This window comes from Bubalus bubalis, chromosome 17 (genome assembly GCF_019923935.1).
Source record: "Bubalus bubalis isolate 160015118507 breed Murrah chromosome 17, NDDB_SH_1, whole genome shotgun sequence".
In the NCBI taxonomy this organism is placed as follows: Eukaryota; Metazoa; Chordata; class Mammalia; order Artiodactyla; family Bovidae; genus Bubalus; species Bubalus bubalis.
In genome coordinates this window covers 20,268,084-20,295,241 of record NC_059173.1, presented here as the reverse complement: position 1 = coordinate 20,295,241, position 27,158 = coordinate 20,268,084, and the positions used below count along the sequence as shown (strand labels likewise).

Sequence of the window (27,158 nt, the reverse complement as noted above, 5' to 3'; positions counted from 1 at the left end):
AACTAACTTGGGAGCAAATGGCAAGATGTCTGTTAACAGATTTCTGCATTGTTAAGGCTCTCACATTAAATCTCTCTTTTTGTGTTTTGTTTTTTCCTCTCCAAACTGCAAATTATTTCTGAATCTCTTTCCATTTAGTAAACGTGTAAAACAGTGGCACTTTGCACCTGGGATAGATGTGAGGTTAAAAAGAGAGATGTGATTCCATTATTGAGCAGGAGATGGTGCAGGTGAAATGACCCGTGTGCCTTTCTTTTAGTTGCTTTTCAAAGAGAATTATCAATAAAATGCATGAAGCCATGGGACATTTTAAATATCTTTTTGTAACATTTTAAACATCACATGAATGCTGTGTCTCATATAATGGCATGCTTTGGCTTTTCAGAGCCTTAATTTCAGAAAAAGTTCATTCTCAGATTGATCTGTGATATCAGAAGGAAAGAGAGACACACAGAAGAGGTCTTTTTCTAGGTTTGTACTTATGAATCCTACACAAGCATTCTCAGCCCTTTTGTTATTGTTGCCCTTTGTCTTCTTACTATATTGAAACAGCTTTGACATACATGACCAGAAACTAAGGCCCTTTAAAAGTCTTATTTTAAGAGCTTGTTGGGACTTCCCTGGTGGTTCAATGGTAAAGAATCTGCCTGCCAGTGAAGGAGACATGAGTTCGATCCCCAATCCAGGAAGATCCTGGATGGGTTCTTTGTTATCTTTTACATCTCTTTTTTTTCTGACTTTCTTTCATTTTCTTTGTTGCTCTGAAAGTTTTTATTCAATAATTGGTAAGACTCAACACATGAAACTCATTTTTAAGTAGTTTACTGAGAAATTTCCTGGTGGCCCAGTGATTAGGACTCTGTGATTTCCCCTGCAGGCGGCACAGGTTTGATCCTGGTCCCAGATCCCTCCAGTCACAAGGTGCAGCCAAAAGTAAATAAATAAAGCCGTTTATTGGGAAGGCAGAAGAAAAATTTGTTGGTTCTCTAATTCTAAATGTATCTGAAACATTTGGTTCCATATACGTCTACATATGTTTACATAATGATGATTTTAAGATTTTAAGCTCTTTATGAAGTGAAGTGAAAGTCACTCAGTCGTTTCCGACTCTTTGCGACCCCATTGACTGGTCCATGGGATTCTCCAGGCCAGAATACTGGAGTGGGTAGCCTTTCCCTTCTCCAGGGGATCTTCCCAATCCAGGGATTGAACCCAGGTCTCCCGAATTGCAGGCGGATTCTTTACCAGCTGAGCCACAAGGAAAGCCTGCGAATCCTGGAGTGGGTAGCCTATCCCTTCTCCAGTGGATCTTCCCGACCCAGGGATTGGATTCTTTACCAACTGAGCTATCAGGGAGGCCCAAGCTCCTTATAATTTTATTTATTTTTATTTTTGGCTATGCTGGGTCTTCCCTGCTTTTCTCTAGTGGTGGTGTGTGGGTTTCTCGTTGTGGTGACTTCTCTTGTTGCGGACCACAGGCTCTAGAGTGTGTGGACTTCAGTAGTTGTGGCACGTGGACTCAGTAGTTGTGGCTCCCTGGCTCTGGATCACAGGCTCAATAGTTGTGGCACACTGGCTTAGTTGCTTTGCAGCATGTGGGATCTTCCTGGATCAGGGATCGAACTCGTATCTCCTTCATTGGCAGGCAGATTCTTTACCACTGAGCCACCAGGGAAGTCCCAACAAGCTCTTAAAATAAGACTTTTAAAGGGCCTTAGTTTCTGGTCATGTATGTCAAAGCCATTTCAATATAGTAAGAAGACCAAGGGCAACAACAACAAAAAAAAGGGCTGAGGATGCTTGTGTAGGATTCATAAGTAAAAAAGGGCAAAAAAAGATGAAAAATGCTCCAACTCACTAATGAGTTAAAAAAACAAACACACATTTAAACAAAAGCATAATTTTTAAGGCTTTCCAGGAGGCTCAGTGGTAAAGAAACTGCCTGCCAGTGGAGGAGCCACAGGAGCCGTGGATTTGATACCTGGATGGGAAAAATCTGGAGAAGGAAATGACAACCCACTCCAGTATTCTTGCCTGGAGAATCCCATGGACAGAGGAGCCTGGTGGGCTACAGTCCATGGGGTTGTAAAGACTTGGACACAGCTGAGCACACACACGTGTGCATGCATCATTTTTAAGCTCTTACATTGGCAGGTGTAAAACAAACAAAAAAACAATGATACCTGGGCTAGGGAAAAGCTTATCCTTCAACATTGAGTAAGGAGAAAGTGTCACAGACTTCCTAGAATTCAGCTTGACATGTATCCAAAGCTTTAAAATTATACATTTTTTTGGATCTAGCATTTTTACTTGAGGGAATGATTCCTAAGGCATTATTTCTAGGTATGTGTAGAGACATGTTTCAGAATATATATTTAATTTAAAATGATCTCATAAAGGATATTCCATAACAAGAAAAGTTAAATTGAAAAACATTCTAAAGAAGTGTTTGATTTTGTTTTCTTAAAATGATGTTCCTATATACATAAAAAAACAGGAAACAGGAACAGTGGTTGTTACTTTTTGCTCTTCTATCTTCTGAATATTCTAAAAATGAACTGTTAATTTCTTACAGTGAAAGTGTTGAAGAGAAAATTTTTAGGTTTTATTTCAGGATACCATTGGAGTTAGTACTGAATAAAATACCAAAAGTAGTGAATATATATTTCAGGTACTGTTTAACAGTAGTAGTGTTTATTTTAAAATAGCAGTTGTTACACTGATTCATTGTACAATTTCTTGTTTCTTGGAAAGTTCTCCTCCAGCATTTTTCCTTTTTAACCTATAAATTTTGGTCAGAAGAAAGTTATCTGATATAAGTGGGTTACAGCACCTGTCAGATGTGTCCATTTTTTCTGGAGAAATGTATGAAGAACCTTCTGGACTCCTCTTGTACTGTTTTCAGTTCAGTGGAGTCAAATAATTCTCTCCTAGAGAACTGGGTTGCTGTTGCTATAATTTCCACATAGTGTATCAAACATATTGAGAATACTTAAAGTTCAGCAGTTACTTTGAATGGTTGAAAAGTTGATTTATGTTTATAGTTTAAATGAAATAATGTAAAGAAAGATTTGTATAAAAGCCAAAATAAATTTAATTTTGATGTTTAAACTTGCTCATTTGCTGAAAGAGAGGTCATTTTGGTGATACTTATAGAATTGGTGAACTCGGTAGAATTCTGATTAAGTTTTTTCCTTTATTTTCGCCCAGGAAGCCTTGGAAGATCGTTTGGAGGAGATTAATCGAGAGCTGGGTTCTGTTCGCATGACGTTAAAGAAATTCCATGTTTTGCGCACCTCTGCAAATCTTTGAGATTTGTGGTCATTAAATTTTGAGACATTTTTGTTTGCACTAATGTATAATTATGCACTCAAAAAAGGCAAACTATTTTATACTGTTTCTAAGCCTTCAAACGTAGTTTTACAATCATGCTATTCTTTACACTTGCTATTTTATACTTCAGATAGCCACATATTTTCAAGATATTTTTGTTATGCTCAGGAACCTCTTGTATATTTTACTATTTAAAAAGTATTATTTTTAAATAGTATATGTCTCCTGTTTATATCAAGAATAAAGAAATATAACAGGGGAGGCAGCTTTGTTTCTAAACATAGTGTTATCCTTTTACGATGAACTTTGCACACCAATTTTATAAACTTGTTCTACATTGTGAATATGATTCTAGTTTTTTTAAATAAATGCTTAAGAAGAGCTTCCACAGTGATAGAGTAATACATGCTGAATGCAAAAAAAAAAAAAAAAGCATACCCTAGATTTAACTATGTTGAAGTTTTTTTTAAAAATGGTAATGTAATTCCTGTTTGAAACGTGTCTTAGAGTGAACATTAGAGTTAATAATGGAAATGTTGGAAATAATGGAATATTGGAAAGCTCTGAAAGTGAGAATATTTCATTCTGTTTCCCTTAAGCTTTCTTATTTGTAAGAAAGAAAAATGCTAGAAAAAATCTCTAATTTTGTGATATATGTAGTACTTTCCAGAAAAAAGTCAGCCAGAGAGCTGTAGCTTTCTGCCCGTCTTTCTGAATGTAACTTGTGTCCCACCTTTGACACTGAGATGATAAAAAGCTTTGATGAAATACAGGCTACCACCCAGTGAGGTTGTAAGAGCAGTTTCCTCAGCGTACACGGCCTCAGATGTCAGATTGTCAGGAAGATGTTTTTAACATCTCTCCACCATCCCCCCATCCCCCCACCCTCCAATGAAGAAAAACACTTCCATACTAGCCGCTGTAAGAACAGTAGGTGGAGGTCAGAGCAGCTTATGCTGCTTGTTACTGCACAGGTAATGTGTCTAGATAGAGCGCCGTGCCTTTCGATTGGCCTTGCTGGGGGGCTCTAGCCCACTGCCTTGGCAGTGCCTCCTGCTCTCAGAAATTCCACATAGGTCGGAGGCTGTGATCTGACCAGAAGTATGGCAGGTAGAGGTCCTGACTGCTGGTCAAGGTCCGGGCTCCTCAGCTGCTCACTCTTTTGGTGGCCAGTCAGAACCCAGTGCCCACTCAAGCTCAGTATGTGTTGATAAACAAGACTCATTCCACACTTTCAACACTAATTCCCACTGATTCAGGTTTTAAAGTTTGTTTACTTTTGAGCTTTTTCTCCTCCTCCCTGCGGCTCTTAATAGCATGTAGTTTCGGCGAGCCAAGCCACCGGATATTCCACTAGGGTCTATGTATGCCTTCGAGCAGGGATCTCAGAGTATCCTTGAGCACCCTTCACCAAAGCTTCCTCTGCCTGAGCTCCAGGCCTGGTTCCCTCCTCAGGCTCCCTGCTCAGCGTTGTGGGGGCTTCTCAGCAAGGGGAACCCGCTAACAGCTGCCTCTCCTGCTCCTTCCTGTCCATGAATCAAACCTTTACTCTCACCTCCTGCAACCTGTTGAAGACCTCTGGCTAATCAGAGTTACTCATCAGAATCAAGTGCCTTACTCCTGGTATTTTTTTCTAGTCTTTTTTTTTTTCTTTCTTTCTTTTTAATCTCCTAGTGAAGAAAACGTTCATTTTAATCAATCTCCAGTATAGCTGTGTCAAAACTTAATAAAGGGATTGACTTGACGGGTGATGCTCCCTTTAATATGGTCCTATACATGACATTAAAAACTCACTTGAAAATTGTTAGCCTGTTTCATTGTTCCCTGCTTTTATTGTAAAGTCTGTTACATTCCAAAGAATAGGAAATTGCCCTTTCAGAAGAGATGAGAGTTTTATCTTACCAGGGAGTTATCTTCTTAGTAGTCATATTCCAGTATTTAAGCCCCATTAAAGTGTCTTCTTTGCCTCTCAGGGAAACATGTGATTTGATTTGTGACATGTCATAAACTGGAAGTATCAGTCACTTCAGAAATTTAAAAAAAAATTCATTTCTCTCCATAGCTGTGAAGAGGGACACCAAGGAAAATCCTTCCAACCGTCTTTCCTTTTGGTAATGCTTAATGTACAACTACTCTATTTAAAAACAGCCTAAAAGCTGGAAAGGTGACAACCTTAAAAAGCAACTGTTATATCCCAGGGAGGTAAACTATAGTTGCTGGCTGCAGTTAGGTTTTTTTACTAAGTGAATCTTCCACTTCTAGGAAGTGCCATTTAAAATTCAAATAGAGTTACTGCTCTCCTGTCACCCAGACCTGCCACCTTCCTTTCACTGAAACGCCTGAGGGAGGAATGTGCTTGACTGCTTGAAGGTGCCAAGTGGATATAGCTACTAATCCACACTAGGACTGCAGGAACTGGACAGGGGACAGATGAGCCAGACCTGGATCACACCCTGCTCAGGCTTTCCTCCAGGTAAAGATAAGAAACTTCCTTCCATTGTGGGAGATTATATGCAAAGTGCCTGGTGTCTCTTAAGTTTTCAATCAGTAGTACATTTCAGATTCATTCTGAGTTATTAAATAGGCTTTTGAAGTAGTGATTTCAGTGCTTTCTTAGAAAAGTAGACCATGTCCCTAACAATTGACTTAAAAACTGCCTTGGGCTGGTTGACATACGTTAGGTGGTCAAAGATGTTCTCTCCATCTTTTTGCAAAAAATGAGCTTTCTCGGGGTTTAAATGAGCTTCCCTCTGGTTTTTTTTTTTTTTTTTTCCATGAGTAATTGATGACCTCTGTAGTAAGTTCAGATACCCTGCAATCTTAAATGTGACTTGGGAGTTGTTTGATATAAGCTTGTTTTGCTAAAAAAAAAAAAAAGTATTGCCAATGTAATAAAAATAATTGCTCCTTTGAATGTTCCATAATTAGACTTCTAAAGTTGCTGGCCTGTGCAGCAGGACCACACAAAGGAAGAGGATGCCACTGAATGTTTGAAAGTTAACATGAAGTTTATGATTTGCTTTTGGAGTTTGATAAGCAACCAGAATTTGTTCCCCTTTTTAACTCGGAAAAGCCAGGTGCTTGGCTGAATGCTATTTGAATTCTGAGAAGTTAGACATTTCTGTCATTTTGAATTTTAGATATCTCAAAAGCAGTTTTCAGTAAATTTTAATGTGCCACTTGTGCTGTGAGTCTTTAAGAAGCTTTAGAAAATAAATATCGATACATGTCTAGAGCCCTTTAGGAATCAAAGGTAAATCGTATTTACCCATCACAAGTGATTGTACATGGTTATGAAATTTGCAGGTCTGATTAAATGAATTATATTGCACCAATGTTGCAGGAAATAATTTCCTGCCTTGCCAAGAGTTCTGTGGCAGTTTAATAATAAACTACACCAGTATTCTTAGGACCTGTGTTACTAAGCTTTCCCTTTCTGATTTGTGTTCTATTTCAGTAGGCTCCTCTCAAATAGGAGGAATCAAGCCATAACTTTGCATTTGCTGGACATTATATGCCATGTCATTGCTGTGACGACAGACTTCAGAGATAATGCTTTATTCACAATTTCACTGTAACCATGACCAATACAGTGAGAAATCTGCTTCCTGTAGTGCTACTGACATTAGATAAAGACCAGTCCTTGTTGCAGTTTTAAAATCTAGTCAGATGCTGGAGTGATGAAATTGTAAGCTCCGCAAGAGCAGGGACCATCTCTTTGCATACAGGCATTGAATAAATATTTGTGGATACAAACATCTGTGCTATCAGTGTATTTATTCCTGCTGGCCAGTTGTGGGCTCTGGTTTTTAATGGTGTTAAGTCCTCTGAGTTACTGTTTTGGGGGCAGGCACTGCAGGGTTACAAGGGCAGCTGCCCAGGGGCTCTGTTCTGACTGGCCTACAGGCAGAGAGCCTCACTCCCGAAATCTATATGCTCTGAAAACGTTACTTTTTTGATAAAGGTAAAAAAAAAAAAAAAAAAAGGTCAAGGCAGAAGTAGCAGTGAAAGGACCTGTCGCTCATTTTGGCTTCCACAGATCCTCAGGCAAGGAGGACGCCTGTGCAGGAGACAGATGATGACTCAATCCCTGGCCGACTCAACAGCAGCTGGGGCTGGAAAACTTGACTGGCTCTTAGGATGCCTCTTGGTGGAGGGAAGGAGTTGGCCCATTCAGTGTCCAAGGAGATGGGATAGCCTTTGGTCTGGGTTGTACTCTCTTTGACTTGATCTGAACTCATCTTGGGCTGCTTTTAACGTCACCTTACACTTGCCCTCCCAAGGGGAAGCGCTCCCTGGCTCCTTTCAACCTGAGAAAGTGATACTTAGTGATAAGTAAACTACTCCTAGGTTGGGGGTGTGCCCTGTTTAATTCAGTTATTTCAAATCTTGACAAGGCCTTCCTTGCTTAATCTAAATATATACTTCATGATTTAAATATCACTCAGTACCCTCTTGGTTCAACTGGAGTGTCCAGTCTGGTTGGAATATCAAGATGAAGCTATTTCTGATCCTCTGCCAGTTCCTTCTTGAGGTCAGGGGCCTAGAACTTACCCTCTGGCTACTATTACTGCCACGCCTTCTGATTGCCAAAGAGCATTTTCATTTTTCAGTCCAGACCATATTTGGTGTCCTGAGGAGAGAACCCCTGGTTGCCTCTATTTCTACAAATCAGGTTGGTAACGGATAAAAGCACCAGGTGTCAAGGTCTGGACTTCCACTGACTACCTTTGGTTTGCCCACACATTCCAAATGCCTGCCTTAGTTTTCCGCAGCTCGTTCCCCCTGATTCTGTCATTATACTCCCAAAGGACTCGATTTTTCTTTTCGCTTTTTTCTTTTCTGTAAATCTGCTCATTCCTTTCCCCTCGTATTGTTGGGGGTGGGGGGGTGGCGGGGGGAGTGTCTCCTGGCAAGTGAGGCTCACAGTGTTAAAAGGGCCAAGAGGTTGTGGGCCGGGGCCTCCCCTCATGGAAGTGACCTCCAGGCCTTTGCGGGGGTCGCCCGGGCGAGCGCAGACCTGACGCCCGAGCGGGGCCAAGTTTGTCGGGGTTTCTCCGGGCGGAGGCTGGCCCTTGCGGCGGGCGGGCGGGCGGAGGCGGCGGGCGGCTCCGCGCGTGGCCTGACGGAGGCGCAGGCCCACCGCCGAGTGAGGGAATGCGAGGCGGGCCCGGCGCGGACGGGCAGCAGCGGCCGCTGAGGCGCGCGGGGCACGGCGCTGCCGCCGTGTAGAGCTGTCAGGTCGGTCCGCGGGAGCGCCCGGCCCCGCGCCTCGCCGGCCGCCGCCTCCATCCCCGCCCGCGGCCCGCGCTCCGAGCGCCTAGACCCGAGGCGGCCCGCACGTGCGCCCGCTCGCCGCCCGCCAGCCGACGATCTGGGAGCATGCCCGCGGGAGCCCGGCCGCTCGCCCGGGGCCAGCTGGCGGCGGCGGCGGCGCGTGGAGCCGCGGGGCGCAGCCGGCCGGGCTGGGGCCACCGGGCCGGAGTCTCCCGGGCCGCGTGAGGCGACGGCGGCCCAGCGCGGACGAAGAGGACGGAGCAGCGCCGTGCAGAGCGGGGTGAGTGTCTCGGCGGCCCGGCCGGAAGGCGGCGCGGCTGGGCCCCCTCCTCAGGCCCGCAGCGAACCCCAGTGGGGGCGGGCTCGGGGCGGGGACCCCCCACCCCGCACCGGCCGGGAGGGCGGCGGCTCCCGGAGGCCCCGGCCCGCCCTCCTGGCCGGTGCGGGGAAAAGTGGGAGACCCGGGCCCCCCGCCCCGCGCTGCGAGGAGGGTGTGGCGCGCCGGGACCCGGGGCTGAGGAAATCCGCCCCCAGCCCGGCACCCGACCCCCCTACCCCAAGCACTGGCTCTCCGGATTCGGGGGGTGGGGGGCCCAATGCTAATTCTGAATTTCTGTCGGTTCCGGCTGGGGCGCGGAGGGCTCCCCTCCCCCAGTGACAAGTGTCGCGGCGGCCCAGGGGCAGGTGTGTGTGCGGTGCTGGGCCTTCCCCGGCCGGCCCGCGCGCCTGACCGAGGGGTCGGGAGGAAGTGGTGGCCACAGCCCTCCGTCCAGCCCTCTGCGCTTCTCTCCTCCTCCAGCCCTGGCCTGCCTGGGGGTGTAACCCGGGGCCTAAGCGTGGGGTGTGGCCCTCAGAGAGAGGGGGCCAGGACTTGGAAGAAGTGCTCCTGGTTGTCCCCCTCGCTGGAGGAAAAAATCTGGCCAATCTCCATCCCGTGAGTCGCCCTTTCCTGTTGTAAAACCTGCGGTGCCAGCTCTGTGTCTGAGCAGCCATCTGCTTTCCTATCCCTCTCAGCCTTTCTTATGGGGTGGGGGGCGGGGGGCGTGCAGGGCCGCTGGGTGACTTGGGGAGGGGAAAACTCTTGAGTCCCCCCTCCCCCATAACGTGCAGCTAATTCTCCCTTAGGGTAACCTCAGATGGACGTTCTGAGTAAATAGAGTGTGTTTGCTAGGTAAATGTCATTTCAAGGCAAATCTTCTAGCTCTATCCCCTTTCAACCCATTTGCTGCCCCCTACATAAATTCTGGATTCCTCATCCTACATTCCTGTCCCTACCTCTGAAATATGGGGTAGGGCAGAAAGTCTCAGGCCTGCCCACCCCCTCCCCTCTAGAATCAGAGTTCTTCAGAGGGGACCTCCTTTGAGCATCTTTCTCTGTCCACTGCTAGCTCTCTCCCCAATCCCCACCAGGGAGCCATTGGGGTGGCAGGCTAGACCCCTCCCTCCTTTCTGAAGGGAATGCTCCCCTTCATTTGAGTCTTCCCCATGGCCAAGCCCCCAGTGTGACTCATCTCTGCTCTGAACTCCCATTGCACCTTATCTGGGTCTCTCGTGTGACTCTTATCACCACCTGCCTTGTTTTATAGTTACTTTTGTGTCTGGCTTATCTCCCCTGCGGGATTGGCAGCTCCTGGAGGATGGAGGTGGGGTTCGAGTCATCCCTGGGCCTGCCCTGGGTCAGCATCCTGGGCACTGTCAGCATCAGTGTCTGGATGGAGTAGAAGTCCCCCCCCCGCCCCAGCTTAGCTCCGGGACCCTCGCTTATCTGACTCCTGGACTGTCCCTGTTAAATTCTTCGCTGGCGATTGGAAGAGACTCCCAGCCCTCTTTCTTTGCAGAGAGAAACACCATGAGTTAGGAAGGGCTGTTTTTCTTGTAGGGAGTGACTTGCCAAATGACTAGGACAGTACACGCTCTGCTATGAGGATGTCCAGGCACAGACTGTGAGCTCTCTGGGCCCTGAGTGTGGAATGGACTTCTCTCTTTGGCCTTCCACACTCATCGGACATGGGAGGCAGTAGAGAACCAGACTGGGATTCAAGGTTCCAGGCCTGGCCCTCCCATAACGTCTCTAACTAAGTTACCAGGTTTCTCTTGATTTTGGTTGGTCCTTCCTTATGGAATCTGAAAGAAAATTCCTCTGCTTCTATGAGGCCCTACAGGATTTGGGCCCTGCATCCTCTGCCTTTTTGACTGTTCGTTACAGAGATCCAGGCTTGTCTTCACTGGCCTTCCCAGGTGGAGTCCATTACCTCCACCTTTGTGCCCCATGCTAATTCAACTTACCACGAAGAATGGCAGTTGAATGTTATCCTGTGCCTCCCTGCTAGACTGAGCTCCTAGGGGAGCAGGGGTTGGCCCTAAATCTCATTTCTCTGCCTCTCCCGTGCCTGGCACATGGGAGGCTCTAGGGAAAAGGTCTGTGGGATAAAGGTGAGAAGCTGAGAGCCCTTGTTCCAGTTGACTATACATTCTGTCTCACAGGGACCCAACTTTGCCTTCCTCCCTATCTAGAGGCCTGTTTTAAAACCAGGCAGACGGGGACTTCCCTGGTGCTCCAGTGCCCAAGACTCTGTTTCCACAGTAGGGGGCTCGGGTTCAATCCCTGGTTGGGGATGTTCTGCAAACCGTGAGGTTCAGCCAAAGAAAAAAAATACATAAATGAAATGAAAGCAGGCAGATGTTCTCACCATCCCATCCCGTTCAGGCTTTCCAGCTTGGTCTCTGAGAAGAGCCAGTCATGGAGAACGGTGCCATTCATCTGTAGAGATTAGAAGCGGAAACTTCTGGTGTTTCGAGATCTCTGCTTGGCTGCTTTTGGAAAAGACAATGGAGTAGAGGGTGGGGGAGTGTATGCTCCGTTGTGGAAGGCCAGTGATCTCATGCCTGTGTCCTTAGCCATGGGCAGGAAAGGTGAGCCATCCTGAGTGAGCATTCACATGCTTCCAGGCCCCTTCCCACCCCTTCTCAGCCTTGTGGACAGACCTCCCGAAACCTGCCCACCAGGACCCCCTGCCACCGGACACCAATGTAGCTAAGTGGTCTTTTATTTGTTTTTAATAATGAAGGTTTAAAAAATTATTTATTTATTTTATTTTTGGCTGTCCTGGGTCTTCGTTGCTGTGTGGACTTCTTTCTAGTTGTGGTGAGTGGGGGGCTGCTCTCTCGTTGCCGTTTGTGGGCTTCTCATTGCGGTGGCTTCTCTTGTTGCCGAGCACAGGCTCTAGAGCATTCGCACTTCAGTAGTTGTTGCACATAGGCTCAGTAGTTTTGGCGCACGGGCTCAGTTGCTCCAGGGCATGTGGGATCCTCCTGGATCAGAGATCGAACCCATGTCCCCTGCACTGGCAGGCAGATTCTTAACCACTGGACCACCAGTGAAGCCCCGCTAAGTGGTCTTCAAATGACTTCTCTCTGCATCCTTCCATCAGTGTTTATTAGGCTTTCACGAGGTACCCAGAATGTTACCAAGTAGTGCCGTGGCAGCCATGGCAAATCCTTGTCCGCTCTGCTCTAAAGCCCGCGGTAATGAACAAGGGGCATTGCTCCCTCTCTGCTCAAGTCTTCTTAGAGCGTGTATGAAAAATTGATTTTAGAATTTAGACGCTTTGCCTCCCCTGTGTGCAGGGAAAGTAGTTTGCTTCCTCTGATCATGGGAAGGAAGATGGGGGGAAAACATGTTTGGTATGTGTACTGCATGTACAGCGTGCACAAGGCTGCCCCATGCACCCTGCCAGTGAGGTGGTGTTTGCCCTCCTTTCTCCCAGAGAAAGAAGCTGAGACACAGAGAGGTCAACCCACTTGTCCAAAGGCTCTGCAGGTTTCTACCCAGTTCTGCTGGACTCTGCTCATTCCACCTGCACTGTATTTCTGACTGATTCATGTCACCTCCTCTTCCCTGGCTTCCAGGACGCTGGACGGACAACGCAACATATTCATGTACAGGCTATATTCACTCACTCTCATAGTCAGCATACTAATTTCTACTTTACTGTCTATGTGCGTATATATACATATGTGTAAATCTACCTTTATCAGTCATCACAAAGGGTTTCTGGAAAACTGGACATATAAAGAGTTGAATATAATAAGTAACATTGAACGTAAAACTTCGACTCACGGTGTGGTTAGGGTGATTCGCCCCACAGGTAACACAGGGCATGCTGTGGCTTAAACAGCAGGCAGGGTTCAGAGGAGGAGACGCCCTTTCTGGGTAAGGCGGTCAGAGTTGACTTCCTGGAAGAGGTGGGATTTGAAGGCGGCCTTGAAGAATGGGTGGAGTTTTGATAGTCACAGCACCTGGAAAGGTGTGTAGAATTTAGAGTTTCAAATCTATGGTTATCACCAGGGCCCTTCCAGAAAAGTTTCCTGTGGAAAAGGAGAGAAAATGGCAAGATTGGTGGTGCCTTTTCAGGTCTTCTCCAGCCTTGCAGGAGACTCTGGGAACACTGGAGCCTTGAGGACTGTGCCCCGTTAAGGATGAGTGATGCCAGAGAAGAGAAGTGACTTGCCCAAGACCTGCCCCAAAACCTGGAACCCAGGTCCCTAATTCCCAGCTCGGTGCGGGCTCTTGTTACTGGCGGGGGTTGACGACAGGCAGCAGCCCTGTACATCGGTCCTTTGTTCCTGTAAAGTAGGTACAGGGGTACTGCCTTCCTCACTTCCAGGCTGGTGAACACCAAGAGAAAGTCCTGCAAAATCGTCATGACCAAAGGCAGAAAGAGCCCTGTTGGAGAGGAGGGCTGGCATTCGCTTCAGTTACTCATATTAACAACTGCCCTTGCCAGAGGAGAGAAACCAGATTAACCAACAGGCAGGGTTCCGGCAGCAAACAAATCAAACCCAAGCAAACGGCTTGGGGAAGAACATTGAGAAAGCAGTTTCGAGACTTCCCTGGTGGTCCAGGGCTTAAGACTCCAAGCTCCCGATGCAGGGGGCCAGGGTTTGATCCCTGATCAGGGAACTAGATCCTGCATGCCACAGGTGCACATGCTGCATGCACAGCCACATAAGTTTTTTTTTTTTTAAGTCCTCATTGTAAAAAAAAAATGAATTTTTTTTTTAAAGAGAGAAAGCAGTTTCACACCCTCTTTTTGCTGAAATACGGCATCTTTCTCAAAGCTTTTCCTCCGAGAGCCCTCACCCCATAGTCCCATTTCCCTTTTATGGGATGGTGTGGGGAGTTGGTGGTACAGGGGAAAGACAGAGAGTTATTAAAAGAAGCCCGAGGACTTGGGGATCCCAAGGCTGATTCCCATCCCATGGTAATGCTGACCGGATGGGTGTGGACATGTCAACCTTCAGCTGCGTGGGGCGGTGGCCCAGCAGGGCAGAAGGTCTTCAAGTGTAATATAATACATCCCAGGTCACGTGTGCACACAGTCCAGGTCCAGTTCTGGCAGTTCTGCTCTTTGGGGAAATTCAGAGTTAGGTTCCTGCCAGCCTCTGGCCACAACGTTTGTCCCCTGACCAATAGAAAACTCTTTTTGTGTGTGTTTCTTACTTAATATATGTTACTGATTCATTGGGCTTCCCTGGTGGCTGAGTGGAAAAGAATCCGCCTGTCAGCCAGTTCAGGAGATGCAGGTTCGATCCCTGGGTCGGGAAGATCCCCTGGAGGAGGAAATGACAACGCACCCAGTATTCTTGCCTGGGAAATCCAGGACAGAGGAGCCTGGTGGGCTACAGTTCATGGGGTCGCAAAAGAAACATGACTTAGTGACTAAACAGCAACAACAGTTGATTCATCAAATTGAACTCAGCCAACAGCACCATCACTCGATGCCTGAGTGAAGATCCTCTAACACACATGTTTTCTCCATAAGGCGCATCATGGTTTTCCCCAGCTCTGAGCACCAGACAGCGCTTCAGCCTCATGCTTGGGGCCATGTTAAATCGCTAACAAAAAGTACAGAAGTGTGAAAACCGTGGCACTAAACAGACCACGGAGAGGATACTTGTTGACAGTTTGAACTGAAAGGCAGGGGCCGCCTTGTTTGACCTCTGCAGGGCTCAGGCAGTCAGGGTGACTCAGTTTTTCCCTGCTCTGTGCACGTCTGCAAAAGACCGAGTAAGCACTGCGCTCCTCAGTTTCTGAGTTACAGGTAAAACTGTAGCCAGATAGGAGGGGCCGTAAATACTACGAAATCTGTGAATAATGGGTACCGACTGTTTATGCAAAGTAGTTCCACAACACAGCATTCCTGAGTGATAAGGAGGGACTGTTGCCACATTTAACAGAAAGGAAACAGGCTCAGAGAGGTGAAGGACCTGATGCAGCTTGTGTGAGTAGCTGGGGCCCGGCCAACACTTGCACCCACCCCTGGCTGATCCCAAGTGTCGTTCTTTTCCCTGAGCTCCTATCGCGTTTGTTGTGAGAGCCTTCCTCTCCGTGGCCACAGTCCTCCCATTCCCAGGCACAGACCTCATCTGCTGTCTTTGTCGTTGTGTCTGCAGCATCCAGAACAGGGCTCCTCACGTGTGCTCAGCTGAGTTCAGTTCTTTGCCGCCCCAAGGACTGTAGCCCTCCAGGCTCCTCTGTCCCTGGGATTCTCCAGGCAAGAATGCTAGAGTGGGCTGCCATTGCCTCCTCCAGCGGATCTTCCTGACCCGGGATCGAAGCCGAGTTTCCTGCTTTGGCAGGTGGATTCTATACTACTAGTGCCACCTGGACTCCTCGGCGACGCTCAGTGATGCTTGGTGAGTAAAGGCTGGGACCGAAGCTTCTTGTGTTTGCTCCGTCCTGGGTGCCAGAAGAAGGAGAAATATCTGGACGTAGGTTTCCCCCCTCGCCCTCCTGTACCCCTTCCAGAAGGGTGCCCATTTCCCCTTTCCACAGCCTGCAAACAGGAGGTCCCATGTTCCAGCACACCAGAAGATGTGGGCAACCTCACATCTAACAGAACTGGTCTTTGCTGGGAGGAGCTGAGGGCAGCCTGTCACCCAAAGGAATGATGCTCCTAGGGAGGCACTTCGGGCCAGCATGGGGCTTCCTGGGGCCCCACGCCTCCAATCCTGGCTTTCTTACTCCTGGACACCTTTACAAAAATGTTCTGTCGCTTGTGCCCCTTGAAGAGTTGGTACACAGGTCATAGGAGTTATTGCTATTTCTTTTCTCCAAGGTTCTTTATTTCCCTTTTCGGAGATGGTTCCCCTTGAAGGATGCAATTTTCTCTTTTAGCAGCCGGGGACTACTGCCCAGGTCTCCGTAGGGCCTGGCTGACTCATCTGCTATGCTGTGAGGCAGGGCAAGAGCTATCTCCCGCTGCAGCCCTGCCGGACCGAGTCAGGCCCTGCGGCCTCCTGGCCTCACCTGGCTGTGGTCGACGGAGGAGTCAGGCCCCAGGGAGAGCCCACTAGGCGCCAGCGCCCTGCGCGAAGCGGGTGAAAGATGGGCTGTCCATCTGCTGTCTCTTTACAGCCCCTTGAAAACCCTCCTTGAAGGGCCAGGGGCAGACGTTGGGGTGGCCATTCCCAGTTCCGACAGGGACCAGCATCCATCTGCACAGGGCTGCCCGCAGCTCTGGAGGCCGGTCAAGGCCTCTTTATTGCCCATGGGTCCATTTCTTCCCTCCATCCTGCCTGAGGGCCCAATAATTGTTTCCTGGGCACTTCGTGAGAGTTGACTTTCCACTTGCAGGGTTTCTCTTTTTTTCCCATAAGAGGGAGGAAAACCAAACATTTTCTGCAATTAGAATTTTTCCCTCTCGGGTAATCACAATGGGAAAAAAAAAAAAAAAGACATTTAAGTCCATTGAAAACCACACAGAGGTGGCGCTCTCGGAGCCAGGGGACCGCTCAGCCGGTACGGATGGCCAGCCAGGGAGGGCGTTCGGCAGGCGGGCTCTGGCGTAAGGAAGCCGCTATTTCACATTTATTTGGGGTTGGCTTCCCACAGCATATTTCAATTAGTTCGTCAGTGTTGTGCATCTGACAGGCCACGCGTTCATTGTGGTTGAGCCATCTGGGAGGTGGGAGGCCTGCAGCCTTCCCCGTGGCAGTCAGTAACTACCAGTTTGAAGGAAATTTGTTTGATGTGTTTAAGAACCCAACACTAAAACACCATTAATAACAAAAGCTTCGAGTTCTGAAAGCACTCCCCCTTGTTGAGCCGTCAGATGGACATGCATAACTTAAGACCTCATTTTGTCCCCCCACGCCTGTGACATTTCCCAACGCAGCCAAGCAAAGTTCTGAAGTGGCCGATTTAATTGATCCAGAGCACAATTTGCATTAACCCAGTATGGAAAAGAGCTCATTAATTTTTATACTTGGGGGCCATGTAGCCTGAGCTTTTGCCACCAGGAGTAGCCAGGGGAGGCAGGGAACATATCACTCCATCAGTATTCAGCTGAGTTCCCGAGCCACTGGTTTTATTTCGGGTCTTAGCCTCGATGACTCACCCGAGCGTCGTGAGCTCATGGTGATGAGAGCTGACCAGCGCAGCCTGCCCTTCACTCCTTAGGTACCAAGGTTTAGAGCGCCAATCACACCCATTGCTGTCTCTTTATACCTAGTTATTTTTCCTGGCTGACTGTCCCCTTTCCTGAGAAATGTGCTGTCTGATTTTGCAGCAGCGGGGGAAAAGAGGAATTCAGCATCTTAAGAGAATAGGAGAGTGGAAGGAGTGTTGGGGAAAAAAAAAAAATCCACGGGTTTGATCTTTCAGGAGGAATGACTTTCCATTTGCCCGAAACCTTACCACCCCAGACTGGATGGGGAGAAGGCTTGAGACTCAAGATGCGGTTGTGAACTGGAGGGAGGTGGGCTTGTGAAATTTGAGATGTTTGGTTCACTTGAGTTTGTCTTGGTGGCCTGAGAGCTACAGGACTGGTGTCTGGAGGGTTCAGGCTGATAAAGGCACCCATCACATAACCAGACAGGTTGATACTTCATAGTGGACTTTTCTGGATCCTGAGATTCCTGCCCAAGGAGAAGGCAACTCTTCCCTCTCCAGACTATGGGGATCCCCCAGTCAAGCCTAGCTGCTCTGCAGGCTCAGGGTCCTGGGCTTATTTGACTTTGAGTCCCCTGTGCCCAGTACAGTGGCCGGGAGGTAACTCAGGGCCAACTGATGACCATTTGGGGAGAGGTAGTGGCTAGAGATCCAGAGGGAAAACGTCCTTTCTCATTCCTCCATGTTTTGGGTCGTACCCTCCGTGGCCCAGAGAGCTTCTGCCTGTTGCTTTTCACTTAACTCCCAGAAGTGCTGCTGTGCCCATTTTACAGGTGGGGAACCTGAGGCTGGAAGCAGTCTTGATTTGGCATCCAGTGCTTGTAGCTGTCACATTTCACACACACTACAGCTCAGGGAGGGCATGATTTGGGCCAACCATAGAGCAAGTTAATGGCTGGCCAGGATTCTTGTCCTACTGGGGTCCTTGATTCTTCAAGTTCATGCCGCTGCATTCCTTCCATGACCCATGCCATGTTGTTATGTTGTTGCTTATAAATCCATCGGGGGAGTTGCCTGATGGTCCAGTGGTCAGGACTCATGGCTTTCCCTGCTGAGGCCTGGGGTTCAATCCCTGATTGGGGAGCTAAGATCCTGGAAAACCTGCCGTGTGGCCAAATACAGCAACAAAAACTCCATGAGTATGTCCTGATGCAGTTCAGTCTGAACAGTGCCCAGAAGTTTTCGGTTTGGGTTTGTGTGAATTTTTTGTTTCATTTTTTACCCAGAGAAGAAAACAGAATTTCTATTTTCTTGTTCTGTAGCCTTTGCTCTTCAAAGAGGCCCAAAGCACCATGGATGTAGACCAGGATTTATCATAGATTCCTGAGACAGGGCAGTGTGCTCTGGGATCACAACGTGGGCATGACTTGGGGGCCCCCTGGGCTCCCCATTGTCGAGTCTTGTAGCCACACACCCAGGAGGCTGTGGTCAGAGGCCCTGCGTGTTGTGTGTCTTTGAGGTCCTGGGAAGTGGTGCCTTTCCCTTCCCTGAAGTGAGAGCAGCTTTCAGACTGGCTGTATCAGGATGCCCGTGCGTGGGGGAGGGGCAGGGCAGGTGTGCTTTTAAAGGGCACAGTTCAGAGTGGACGGGGCCTCGTCCACCATGGTGGGTGCGCCCTGCTCACCATCCTCTTTGACCCATCCAGTGGCAGTGGGTCACTTTGTTCTGGGTTTTACCCCTCTTTCTGCCCCACTTGTGCCCTTTCTCTCCCTCATTAGAAAAGACGTGGCAGCAGGGAGGGGAGCAGGCAGAGGCCAGCGCTTTGTGTCTCCCAGCAGCACTGCGATCGGCTGCCCTGCTATCTCCGGGTTCCTCCAGGCTGGGAGAGCGGGAGGCCCAGTGGCCACTGGGTGGAGAAGAGACACAGGTGGGTCCCCGTGAGATTCTCTAGCTCAGGCCGGAGTCCGATGGGCAAGAGTTAGAGGGTTTGTTTTTCCCTGGGGCCCTCCACACTGTGTAGGCCACTCTAGGACTGTCATCCTCTCCAGGTGGCTCCTAGGGTCCAGGTGTCCTAGCCAGCACCGCTCCCCGGGCAGGGCTGAGGTATGCCTTTTTGGCTTCCTGGAGCACCTTGCCTGGTTCTGAACTTGAAAGAGGATTTTATTGTTAATTCATTTTTATTTGGGGCCGTGCTGGATCTTTGTTGCTGTGCGCCAGCTTCTCATTGCAGTGGCTTCTCGTTGTGGAGCACAGTCTCTAGGTGCTCGGGCTCAGTGGTTGCAGAGCCTGGGCTCAGTTGCTGTGAGGCCCATAGGATCTTCCCGGACCAGGGATGGAACCCACGTCCCCTACATTGGCAGGAGGATTCTTAACCCCTGGACCAGCAGAGAAGTCCAAGAAGAGGGTTTAACGAAGCCTCTGACGGGAGGAAACTTGGGGAAGGCAGTCTGGCCCACCTGCTCTCCCAGGAGGCTGCCTTCCAGATTTCTCCTGCTCTCCCTAGAATCCAGCCTGCTCGGAAGGACATACACTCAGGAGGATTCCAAGCCTCTGACTGTGCTCAGGCTGGACGCAGAGGGAAAATGGAGGTTGCAGGGTGTGCAGCGCATGGAAGGGCCAGGAAGGGCCACTGGACACATGCCCGGCAGAGAATGAGGGTGCTGGGTGAGGGTGTGGATGCAGGAGAGGGGAAGGCAGATGGGTGCAGGAGAAGAGAATACGGGGTTTTCTTTCCTGGCCTTCTTTAAAAATTTGTAGTGGAATTCATGTAACAGAGAACTGACCACTTGTAAATGTGCAATTCAGTGGCACATGCTATGTTCTCAGTGCTGTGCGACCACCACCTCTGTCTCATCCTAGAGCATCCTCACCACCCCGAAAGGAGACCCCACACCCATCAGCAGTCTCCTCCCTTCTCTCTCCTCCCCTGGCTTGTGGCCACCACTCTTCTGTTTTCTGCCTCTATAGATTTATCTGTTCCGATTATTTCAAATATTAGGTTGGACAAAAAAAAAAAAAATCCATTTGGTTTTTTTCCATACGATCTTACGGAAAAACCCCAGCAAACTTTTTGGCCACCCAACGAATGGAATCTTACACTGTGTGACCTTTGGTTTTTGGCTTCTCTCATGTAACATGATGTTTTCAAGGTTTACCCATGTTGTAGCAGATATCAGTACTTCATTTTTGTGTGTGTGAATGGTAAAATACACATAATGTCAAATTTACTGCCGTGACCATTTTTCAGCAGTCGCGTGGCATTAAGTACATTCACCCTATTGTGCAACCATCACCCCCATCCCTGTCCAGAACTTCTTCCTCTTCCCAAACTGAAACTCTGTCCCCGTTAAACGACAACGTCCTCTTCCCTCCAGCCCTTGGCACCCACCGTTCTGCTTTCTGTTTCTGCAGGTTCTCTCTGGGTGCCTCGAATAAGTGGAATCATACAGTATTTGTCCTTTTGAGGTCTGGTTTGTTTCACTGAGCATAATGTCCTTCAGATTCACCTGCATTGTAGCTTGTGTCAGAATTTCCTTCTTCTCTTGGCCGAGTAATATGCCACTGTATATAGATAGATTCTGTTTTCCTGTTGATGGACACTTGGGCTGTTTCTGGGCCAGCAAGATGTTGACTTTGGCTTGCCCCTGAACGAGGAACAGTGAGAGACAGCTGGACCAGGAGGGCCTGGGGGTCTGGGAGATCTGAGTTGTGCCATTTCCAAGATGAGTGGCCTTTGATGAGCCTGCCTTTCTGGGCCTTGGTTTCTGTATCCATCCAGCGATGCTCCCTCCCAGGGGAGGACGCAGCGAGAGTCTGAATGAGAGGGTAGTTTTGTGGATTGTCAGCTGCCCTGCATATGTGAGCTGCTATCTTCCTGGTCAGGGACAAGGGACAGTCCTGGTCTTCACCAGTCATAGGTTATGAAGGTTGGTGGTGCCTGGCCCTCCCCCTCACTGGGGCTCACCTATGACTTCCACTTGCTGGAAGGTTCCCTCCCTTGCAGAGATTCCAGAACGAACTCCACAAGGAGGTGCATCCTGCCTCTCTGTGGCCTTCTGAGTGCTCGCTGACTCCCAGCTGATCGCAGTCGGGGAGCCAGGAACACATGGTTCCCCGAAGCACCGTCCCTGGGGCCCCTTCCTTGGAGCTCCAGGAAATCGAACCCAGGAGGATGGCATTGGCAGCCTCCTGGGGTGGCTGAGTCAGAGCAGAATCAGGCTGGAAGTCACTAAGTCGCACTTGCCTTCATTAGGCTAATTAACTTTCGATGTGAATTAGCTCTGTGAGCTGACTTAGGAAATCCATTATAGGGCTGGGCTGGTTCCGTGTGCAGTGGTGCCTAGGAAGCTGCGCCATGCCTTTCCACATCCACCAATTAAGGCTGCTTAATTATTAACTCAGGGCTGTGTGACTAATGAGGAGTTGCATTCATTGTGCGAATTTTAAGGCTGTTTAAAATGAGCCATAATATAGTTAATAATCATACTGGGAATCGTTCGTTGTGATCCATGTTATAGATTATTTAGAAGATAAGCCGAGGCTGAGGGTTGATTTGGGGAAGGTCATGTAGATGGAGAGTTGGCGGGGCGGGGTTTCAGTGTGTGCAAATTGCTGGCTAAGATGGGGAGTTTCCAGCTGATGCACAGCTGGCCCTTTGAAAAGCTGTTCTCAGTTGGAATGTCCATTTGCTAGCGGGTTCTCAGGCTGACCCACCAAGGACAGGACCCCCAGACAGCTGAATAACTGAGCTCTTGAAGCACCTAGTCTATGCCTGGTCCTCAATGGCACCCTGCAGTTAGTCCCATTGTGCAGATGAGAAAACTGAGGCCCAAAACAGAAAGCTGGCTACCCCAAAGGTGCCATTCAAGTCCAGGCAGTCTGGCTCTGAAAAAAATCCATCTGTGTGTGTGTGCTCAGTCACATCCAACTCTTCTTGACCCCATAGACTGTAGCCTGCCAGGCTCTTCTGTCCACGGGACTTCCCAGGCAAGAATACTAGAGTGGGTTGCCATTTCCTTCTCCGGAGGATCTTCCTGACCCAGGGATTGAACCCACGTCTCTTGCATTGACAGGTGGATTCTTCACCATTGAGCCACCAGGGAAAGTGAAAGTGAAAGTTGCTCAGTAGTGTCTGTCTCTTTGCCACCCCATAGACTCTACAGTCTGTGGAATTCTTCAGGCCAGAATACTGGAGTGGGTAGCCTTTCCTTTCTCCAGGGGATCTTCCCAACCCAGGGATCAAACCCAGGTCTCCTACATTGCAGGCGGATTCTTTACCAGCTGAGCCGCCAGGGAAGCCCAAGAATGCTCGAGTAGCTTATCCCTTCTCCAGCGGATTTTGGATTTTGCTGACTTGGGAATCAAACCAGGGTCTCCTGCGTTGTAGGCAGATTTTTTTTTTTTTTTTTTTTTTTTTACCAACTGAGCTATTGGGGAAGCTCTGTGAGCCACCGGGGAAGCCCTTGGCTAAATGACTGTTTTAGACCATTTACCATACACTGCACCCATTTTTGCAGTGAAGTAGGTTTTTGAGAGCCTGCCTGGGGAGCTAAGCATTTTGAAAATCTTTTTTTTTTTTTTTAAGTGGGAAAACTTGCAAACCCTTGGTACTTCTGGAAAAGGAACACTTATTAGTTTCAAGGCTTAAGAGGTGCCTCCCAAGGGCTGCCATGAACGGGTTGCTTGTGCACGTGTGGGGACGTTTGTGCATGGAAGCTGGGGCGCCTTTTGCTTGCTGTCATTACACACATGGAGCCCTTTTGTCTGGGAGCCTGTGGGTGACAACCTTCGGGAACTCTTTCGTGAGAGTACAGGTGGTCTTTTGTTCCTAGTGTCCCGGGTGTGCTGTCTGTCCCCCGTCCTCAGGGCAGAGGGCCCCTCTTCGCTGTTTAGGTGTTGGCCACGGAGCATCACCAAGCCCTCATGCAGCTGGAGCTAAGCAGACGGGGGTTTCAGAAAGTGGAAGCTTTATTTTTAGCCCCACAGCCTCTGTGATTCTGTCACTATGGAGATGCCGGCTGGGGGCCCACGAGGCTATGTGCTTTTCCTGCTGGTGAGAGGAAAAAGGGTCCTGTTTCTTTCCTGGAATGTAGCCTTGGCTGCTCGGTGGAGACCTCAGTCACTGGGTATGTATGTGAGAGAGAGACAGACACAGACAGACCTATGCTGCTGCTGCTTTGGAAGAACAAGCCGTGGGCCTGGGCCCTGAGTGGAGCTCGGTGTCCATGGCTGTCTTATGGTTTGGCTGAGCTGCACTCGTGTCCAGAGGCCCCACTTGGACTGGGCTGTGTGTGACCCCACTTCTTTGGGCCTTCATTTCCTCCTCTGAAAATTTGGGTTGTAATTCCTGCTGTCTGTGTGCTTCTCTCGATCTGGTGACATAAGAAATTCAGACAAACTTTGAATCCATGATGTGACTCAAGAACTGTCAGTGTGTGTGCGTGTGTGTGTGTACACTGGGGTGTGTGTCTGTGTCCGGTAATTATTCCGATGCAAGGTCGCCCTCAGTCGGTCATCTAGCATTCTTCCTATTCCCTCTTTGTCTTTCTACTTTTCCCCATATTTTGGCTTCTCCAATCAAAGGCAGAGAAAGAGGACTTCCCTGGTGGTCCAGTGGTGAAGGGTCTGCCTGCCAATGCAGGGGATGCAGTTTCAGTCCCTGGTCCGGGGAGTTCCCACATGCCGAGGGGCAACGAAGCCCCTGTGCCACGGCTGCTGAGCCTGTGCTTTAGGGCCCCAGTGCGGCGACTACTGAAGCCCTCCAGCTCCGAAACAAGACGAGCCACTAGAATGAGAAGCCCGAGCACCGCAACTAGAGTATCCCCCGCTCGCCCAACTAGAGAAAGCCTACGTGCAGCACCGAAGACCCAGAGCAGCCAAAACTTAACTAATTAATTAAAACAAAAAACTTTTTTGAATAGGCAGAAAAAGAGGAGGTTGAAGGGGAACGTATTCTAGTCCTGTCCAGACACGATCATAAGCGATCTATCAAGGGAGGTTAACCCTGCCCCCCTCTTTCTACCACCTCTGTATCCCCCTGTAGAGTTGCTGAAAATACTCTTCCTTCTGTTGCTCTCATAGATTCACAGCCCCACCTCCTGTGGGAAGTGACACTTGGGGCGTTAGCTCGGTTCCCACAGAGGATGTGACTAAGGCTCCCAGCGGTTAAAGTCTGTGTCCAGCGTCGCACAGCCACAAACACCAGTGCTGGAACTGAACCGAATGCTCTCAACTCTCCAGCCCGCACCCGTGCAGCCCTGCAGAGAGCAGGCTGAAGTGCACAGGTGCCAGCAGGCCATGTCCAGGGCCCCGGGCGCGCTTGTCTCTTCCCTTCTTCTGGCATCTCAGGCTTGACTAGTATCCCAAAGTGGAAAATAACAAGTGTTCACGAGGCTGTGGAAAAATGGGAATCCCTGTCCCCTGGCTGGTGGGATGTAGAATGGTGCAGCCACTGTGGAAAGCAGTTTAGTGGTTCTTTAAGTGATTAAACACAGAGTTACTGGGAATTCCCTAGTGATTCGGTGTTTGGACTCCACATTTTCACTGCCGAGAGCCTGGACCCCATCCCTAGTCGGGGAACTAAGATCCCACGAGTGGCATGGCCAAAGAGAAAAAAGGAAAGCAGCAACACCAGGTTCAGTTCATTCAGTCACTCAGTCGTGTCTGACTCTTCACAACCCCATGGACAGCAGCATGCCAGGCTTCACTGTCCTTCACCAGCTCCCAGAGCTTGCTCAAACTCATGTCCATTGAGTCAGTGATGACATCCAACCATCTCATCCTCTGTTGTCCCCTTCTCCCGCCTTCAGTCTTTCCCAGCATCAAGGTCTTTTCCAGTGAGTCAGTTCTTCTCATCAGTTGGCCAAAGTATTGGAGTTTCAGCTTCAGCATCAGTCCTTCCAATGAAAATTCAGGACTGATTTCATTTAGGCTGGACTGATTGGATCTCCTTGCAGTCTAAGGAACTCTCAAGAGTCTTCTCCAACACCACAGTTCAAAAGCATCACTTCTTCGGTGCTCAACTTTCTTCATATTCCAACTCTCACATCCATACATGACCCCTGGAAAAACCATAGCCTTGACTAGACAGAACTTTGTTGGCAAAGTAATGTCTCTGCTTTTTAATATGCTGTTTAGGTTGGTCATAGCTTTCCTTCCAAGGAGCAAGTGTCTTTTAATTTCATGGCTGCGGTCACCATCTGCAGTGATTTTGGAGCCCCCCAAAATAGTCTCTCACTGTTTCCATTGTTTCCCCATCTATTTGCCATGTGATGGGACCGGATGTCATGATCTTAGTTTTCTGAATATTGAGTTTTAAGCCAACTTTTTCACTCTCCTCTTTGACTTTCATCGAGACTCTTTAGTTCTTCTTCACTTTCTGCCATAGGGTGGTATCATCTGCATATCTGAGGTTATTGATATTTCTCTTGGCAGTCTTGATTCCAGCTTGTGCTTCATCCAGCCCAGCATTTCGCATGATGTACTCTGCATATAAGTTAAATAAACAAGGTGACAATATATAGCCTTGACGTACTCCTTTCCCAATTTGAAACCAATCTGTTGGTCCATGTCCAGTTCTAACTGTTGCTTCTTGACCTGCATACAGATTTCTCAGGAGGCAGGTAAGGTGATCTGGTATTCCCATCTCTTTGAGAATTTTCCACAGTTTGTTGTGATCCACATGGTCAAAGGCTTTGGTGTAGTCAATAAAGCAGAAGTAGACGTTTTTCTGGAGCTCTCTTGCTTTCTTGATGATCCAGCGGATGTTGGTGATTTGATCTCTGGGTCCTCTGTCTGGTTACCAACTGATGATGGGCTAATAGAATGTGGTCCACCCATACAAAACAATGCTACTAGAATTCTACTCGTGCGTTATTCTACTCCAAAGCATTGAAAGCAGGGAATCAAACAGGTACTTATACACCTGTTTTCTTAGCAGTATTATTCACAATAGCCAGAGCTGAAAACCACCCAGTGCATCAGCTGATAAATGGATAAAAGAAATGGTGTGGTATAGCCATATGATGGAATATTACGTGGCCAAAAAGGAATGAAGTACTGACACAAGCTACCACATGAATGATCCTTGAAAACACGATGCTAAGAGAAAGAAGCCAGACACAAAAAGGCAATATTGTGTGATTCCACTTGTATGAGGTGCTGAGAATAGCAAATTCAGAGGCAGAAAGGAGAGCAGTGCTTACCGGGGGCTGGGGGTGGGAGTTAGAGGGGACAGAGCTTCTGTTTGAGGTGATGAAAATATTCTGGAAATAGCCATGGTGATTGCACAACACTGGGAATAGCCTCAATGCCACTGAATTGTGCACTTAAAAATGATTCAAATGGAGGACTTCCCTGGCAGTCCAGCGGTTAACATTCTATACTTCCACTGCACGGGTTACATCCCTAGTCAGAGAACTAAGATCCCACATGTCCCATGGCCAAAAAGCATTAAGATGGTACCCAAACAGAAGTCTCAGGCTTGTGCTAGAACCTCAAGTGGGCCTTGTGGTGGCTCACATCTTGCTTTTGCTTGTGGAGTGCCTGGCCTGGTCCAGGCACTGGGAGATGTCCACACCTGTGGCCTGGCCAAGGCCCTGCAGCTCAGCAGTGAGTTGAGCTGTGAGCTGCATCCCAGGCTCTCGCGCTCCCGGGGGAGGCGTCCCTGTCCATTAGTGGCCAGGCCTGGTCGCCACGTGTGAACGACATCTGTCTGTACGAAACGCTTGCGCACCTGACGTTGGGCGTGGCCTTTTATGGCTCTCGCTTGCTCTCAGGGAGTGGAAAGATAAATACCATCAAAGACCAGATGCCAACTGCCTGGGGTCCCCACAGCTGCAAATGAGTGGGAGACAGGCCTGCCAGGGGCAGGTGCTACAGCCCTGGGGGAGCTGGGAAGTGGGTATGCAAAAGAGCGTGTTCCCCCCACCCCCATGCAGACAGTCCAGATTTGGAGTATGGTTCTGGCACGGACTGCTCTCTCAGATTTGTTGTGTCCTCACCTGCCTTTTGGCTGAAACTGACTTTTAAAGTGGGCTTTAAAGAGTCTGCCTGGCAGTCAGGAGATGTGGGTTCGATCCCTGGGTCAAGAAGATCCCCTGGAGAAGGAAATGGCAACCTACTCCAGTATTCTTGCCTGGAGAATGCCAAGGAC

At 48.7% G+C, this 27,158-nt stretch overlaps 2 protein-coding genes across 26 annotated transcripts in view; both read left to right on the top strand.

The window, feature by feature from the left end:
- The window catches only part of MPHOSPH9 (M-phase phosphoprotein 9), a 52,315-nt gene extending 48,601 nt beyond the window's left edge, over nucleotides 1-3,714 (top strand). For all 11 annotated transcript variants that reach the window (XM_044930260.2, XM_006041421.4, XM_006041419.4 and 8 more), the window contains one exon: nucleotides 3,211-3,714. In XM_044930260.2, coding sequence (XP_044786195.2) covers nucleotides 3,211-3,312 — 102 coding nt within the window. In that variant the 3' untranslated portion in view covers nucleotides 3,313-3,714. The remainder of the gene's footprint in view (nucleotides 1-3,210) is intronic.
- Nucleotides 3,715-7,918: 4,204 nt separating this feature from the next.
- Nucleotides 7,919-27,158, top strand: part of PITPNM2 (phosphatidylinositol transfer protein membrane associated 2) — a 159,753-nt gene continuing 140,513 nt past the window's right edge. For 5 of the 15 annotated variants that reach the window (XM_025267755.3, XM_025267753.3, XM_025267751.3 and 2 more), the window contains exon 1: nucleotides 7,990-8,008. Coding sequence is in view for 6 of the 15 variants with exons in the window: in XM_025267741.3 (XP_025123526.1) it covers nucleotides 15,303-15,309 (7 nt within the window). In the remaining 9 variants the exon portion in view is untranslated. Of the gene's footprint in view, nucleotides 8,009-8,759; nucleotides 8,891-9,140; nucleotides 9,545-15,066; nucleotides 15,310-27,158 lie in introns of those variants that run through there. The other 10 variants (XM_025267749.3, XM_025267740.3, XM_025267754.3 and 7 more) reach the window with 8 other exon arrangements.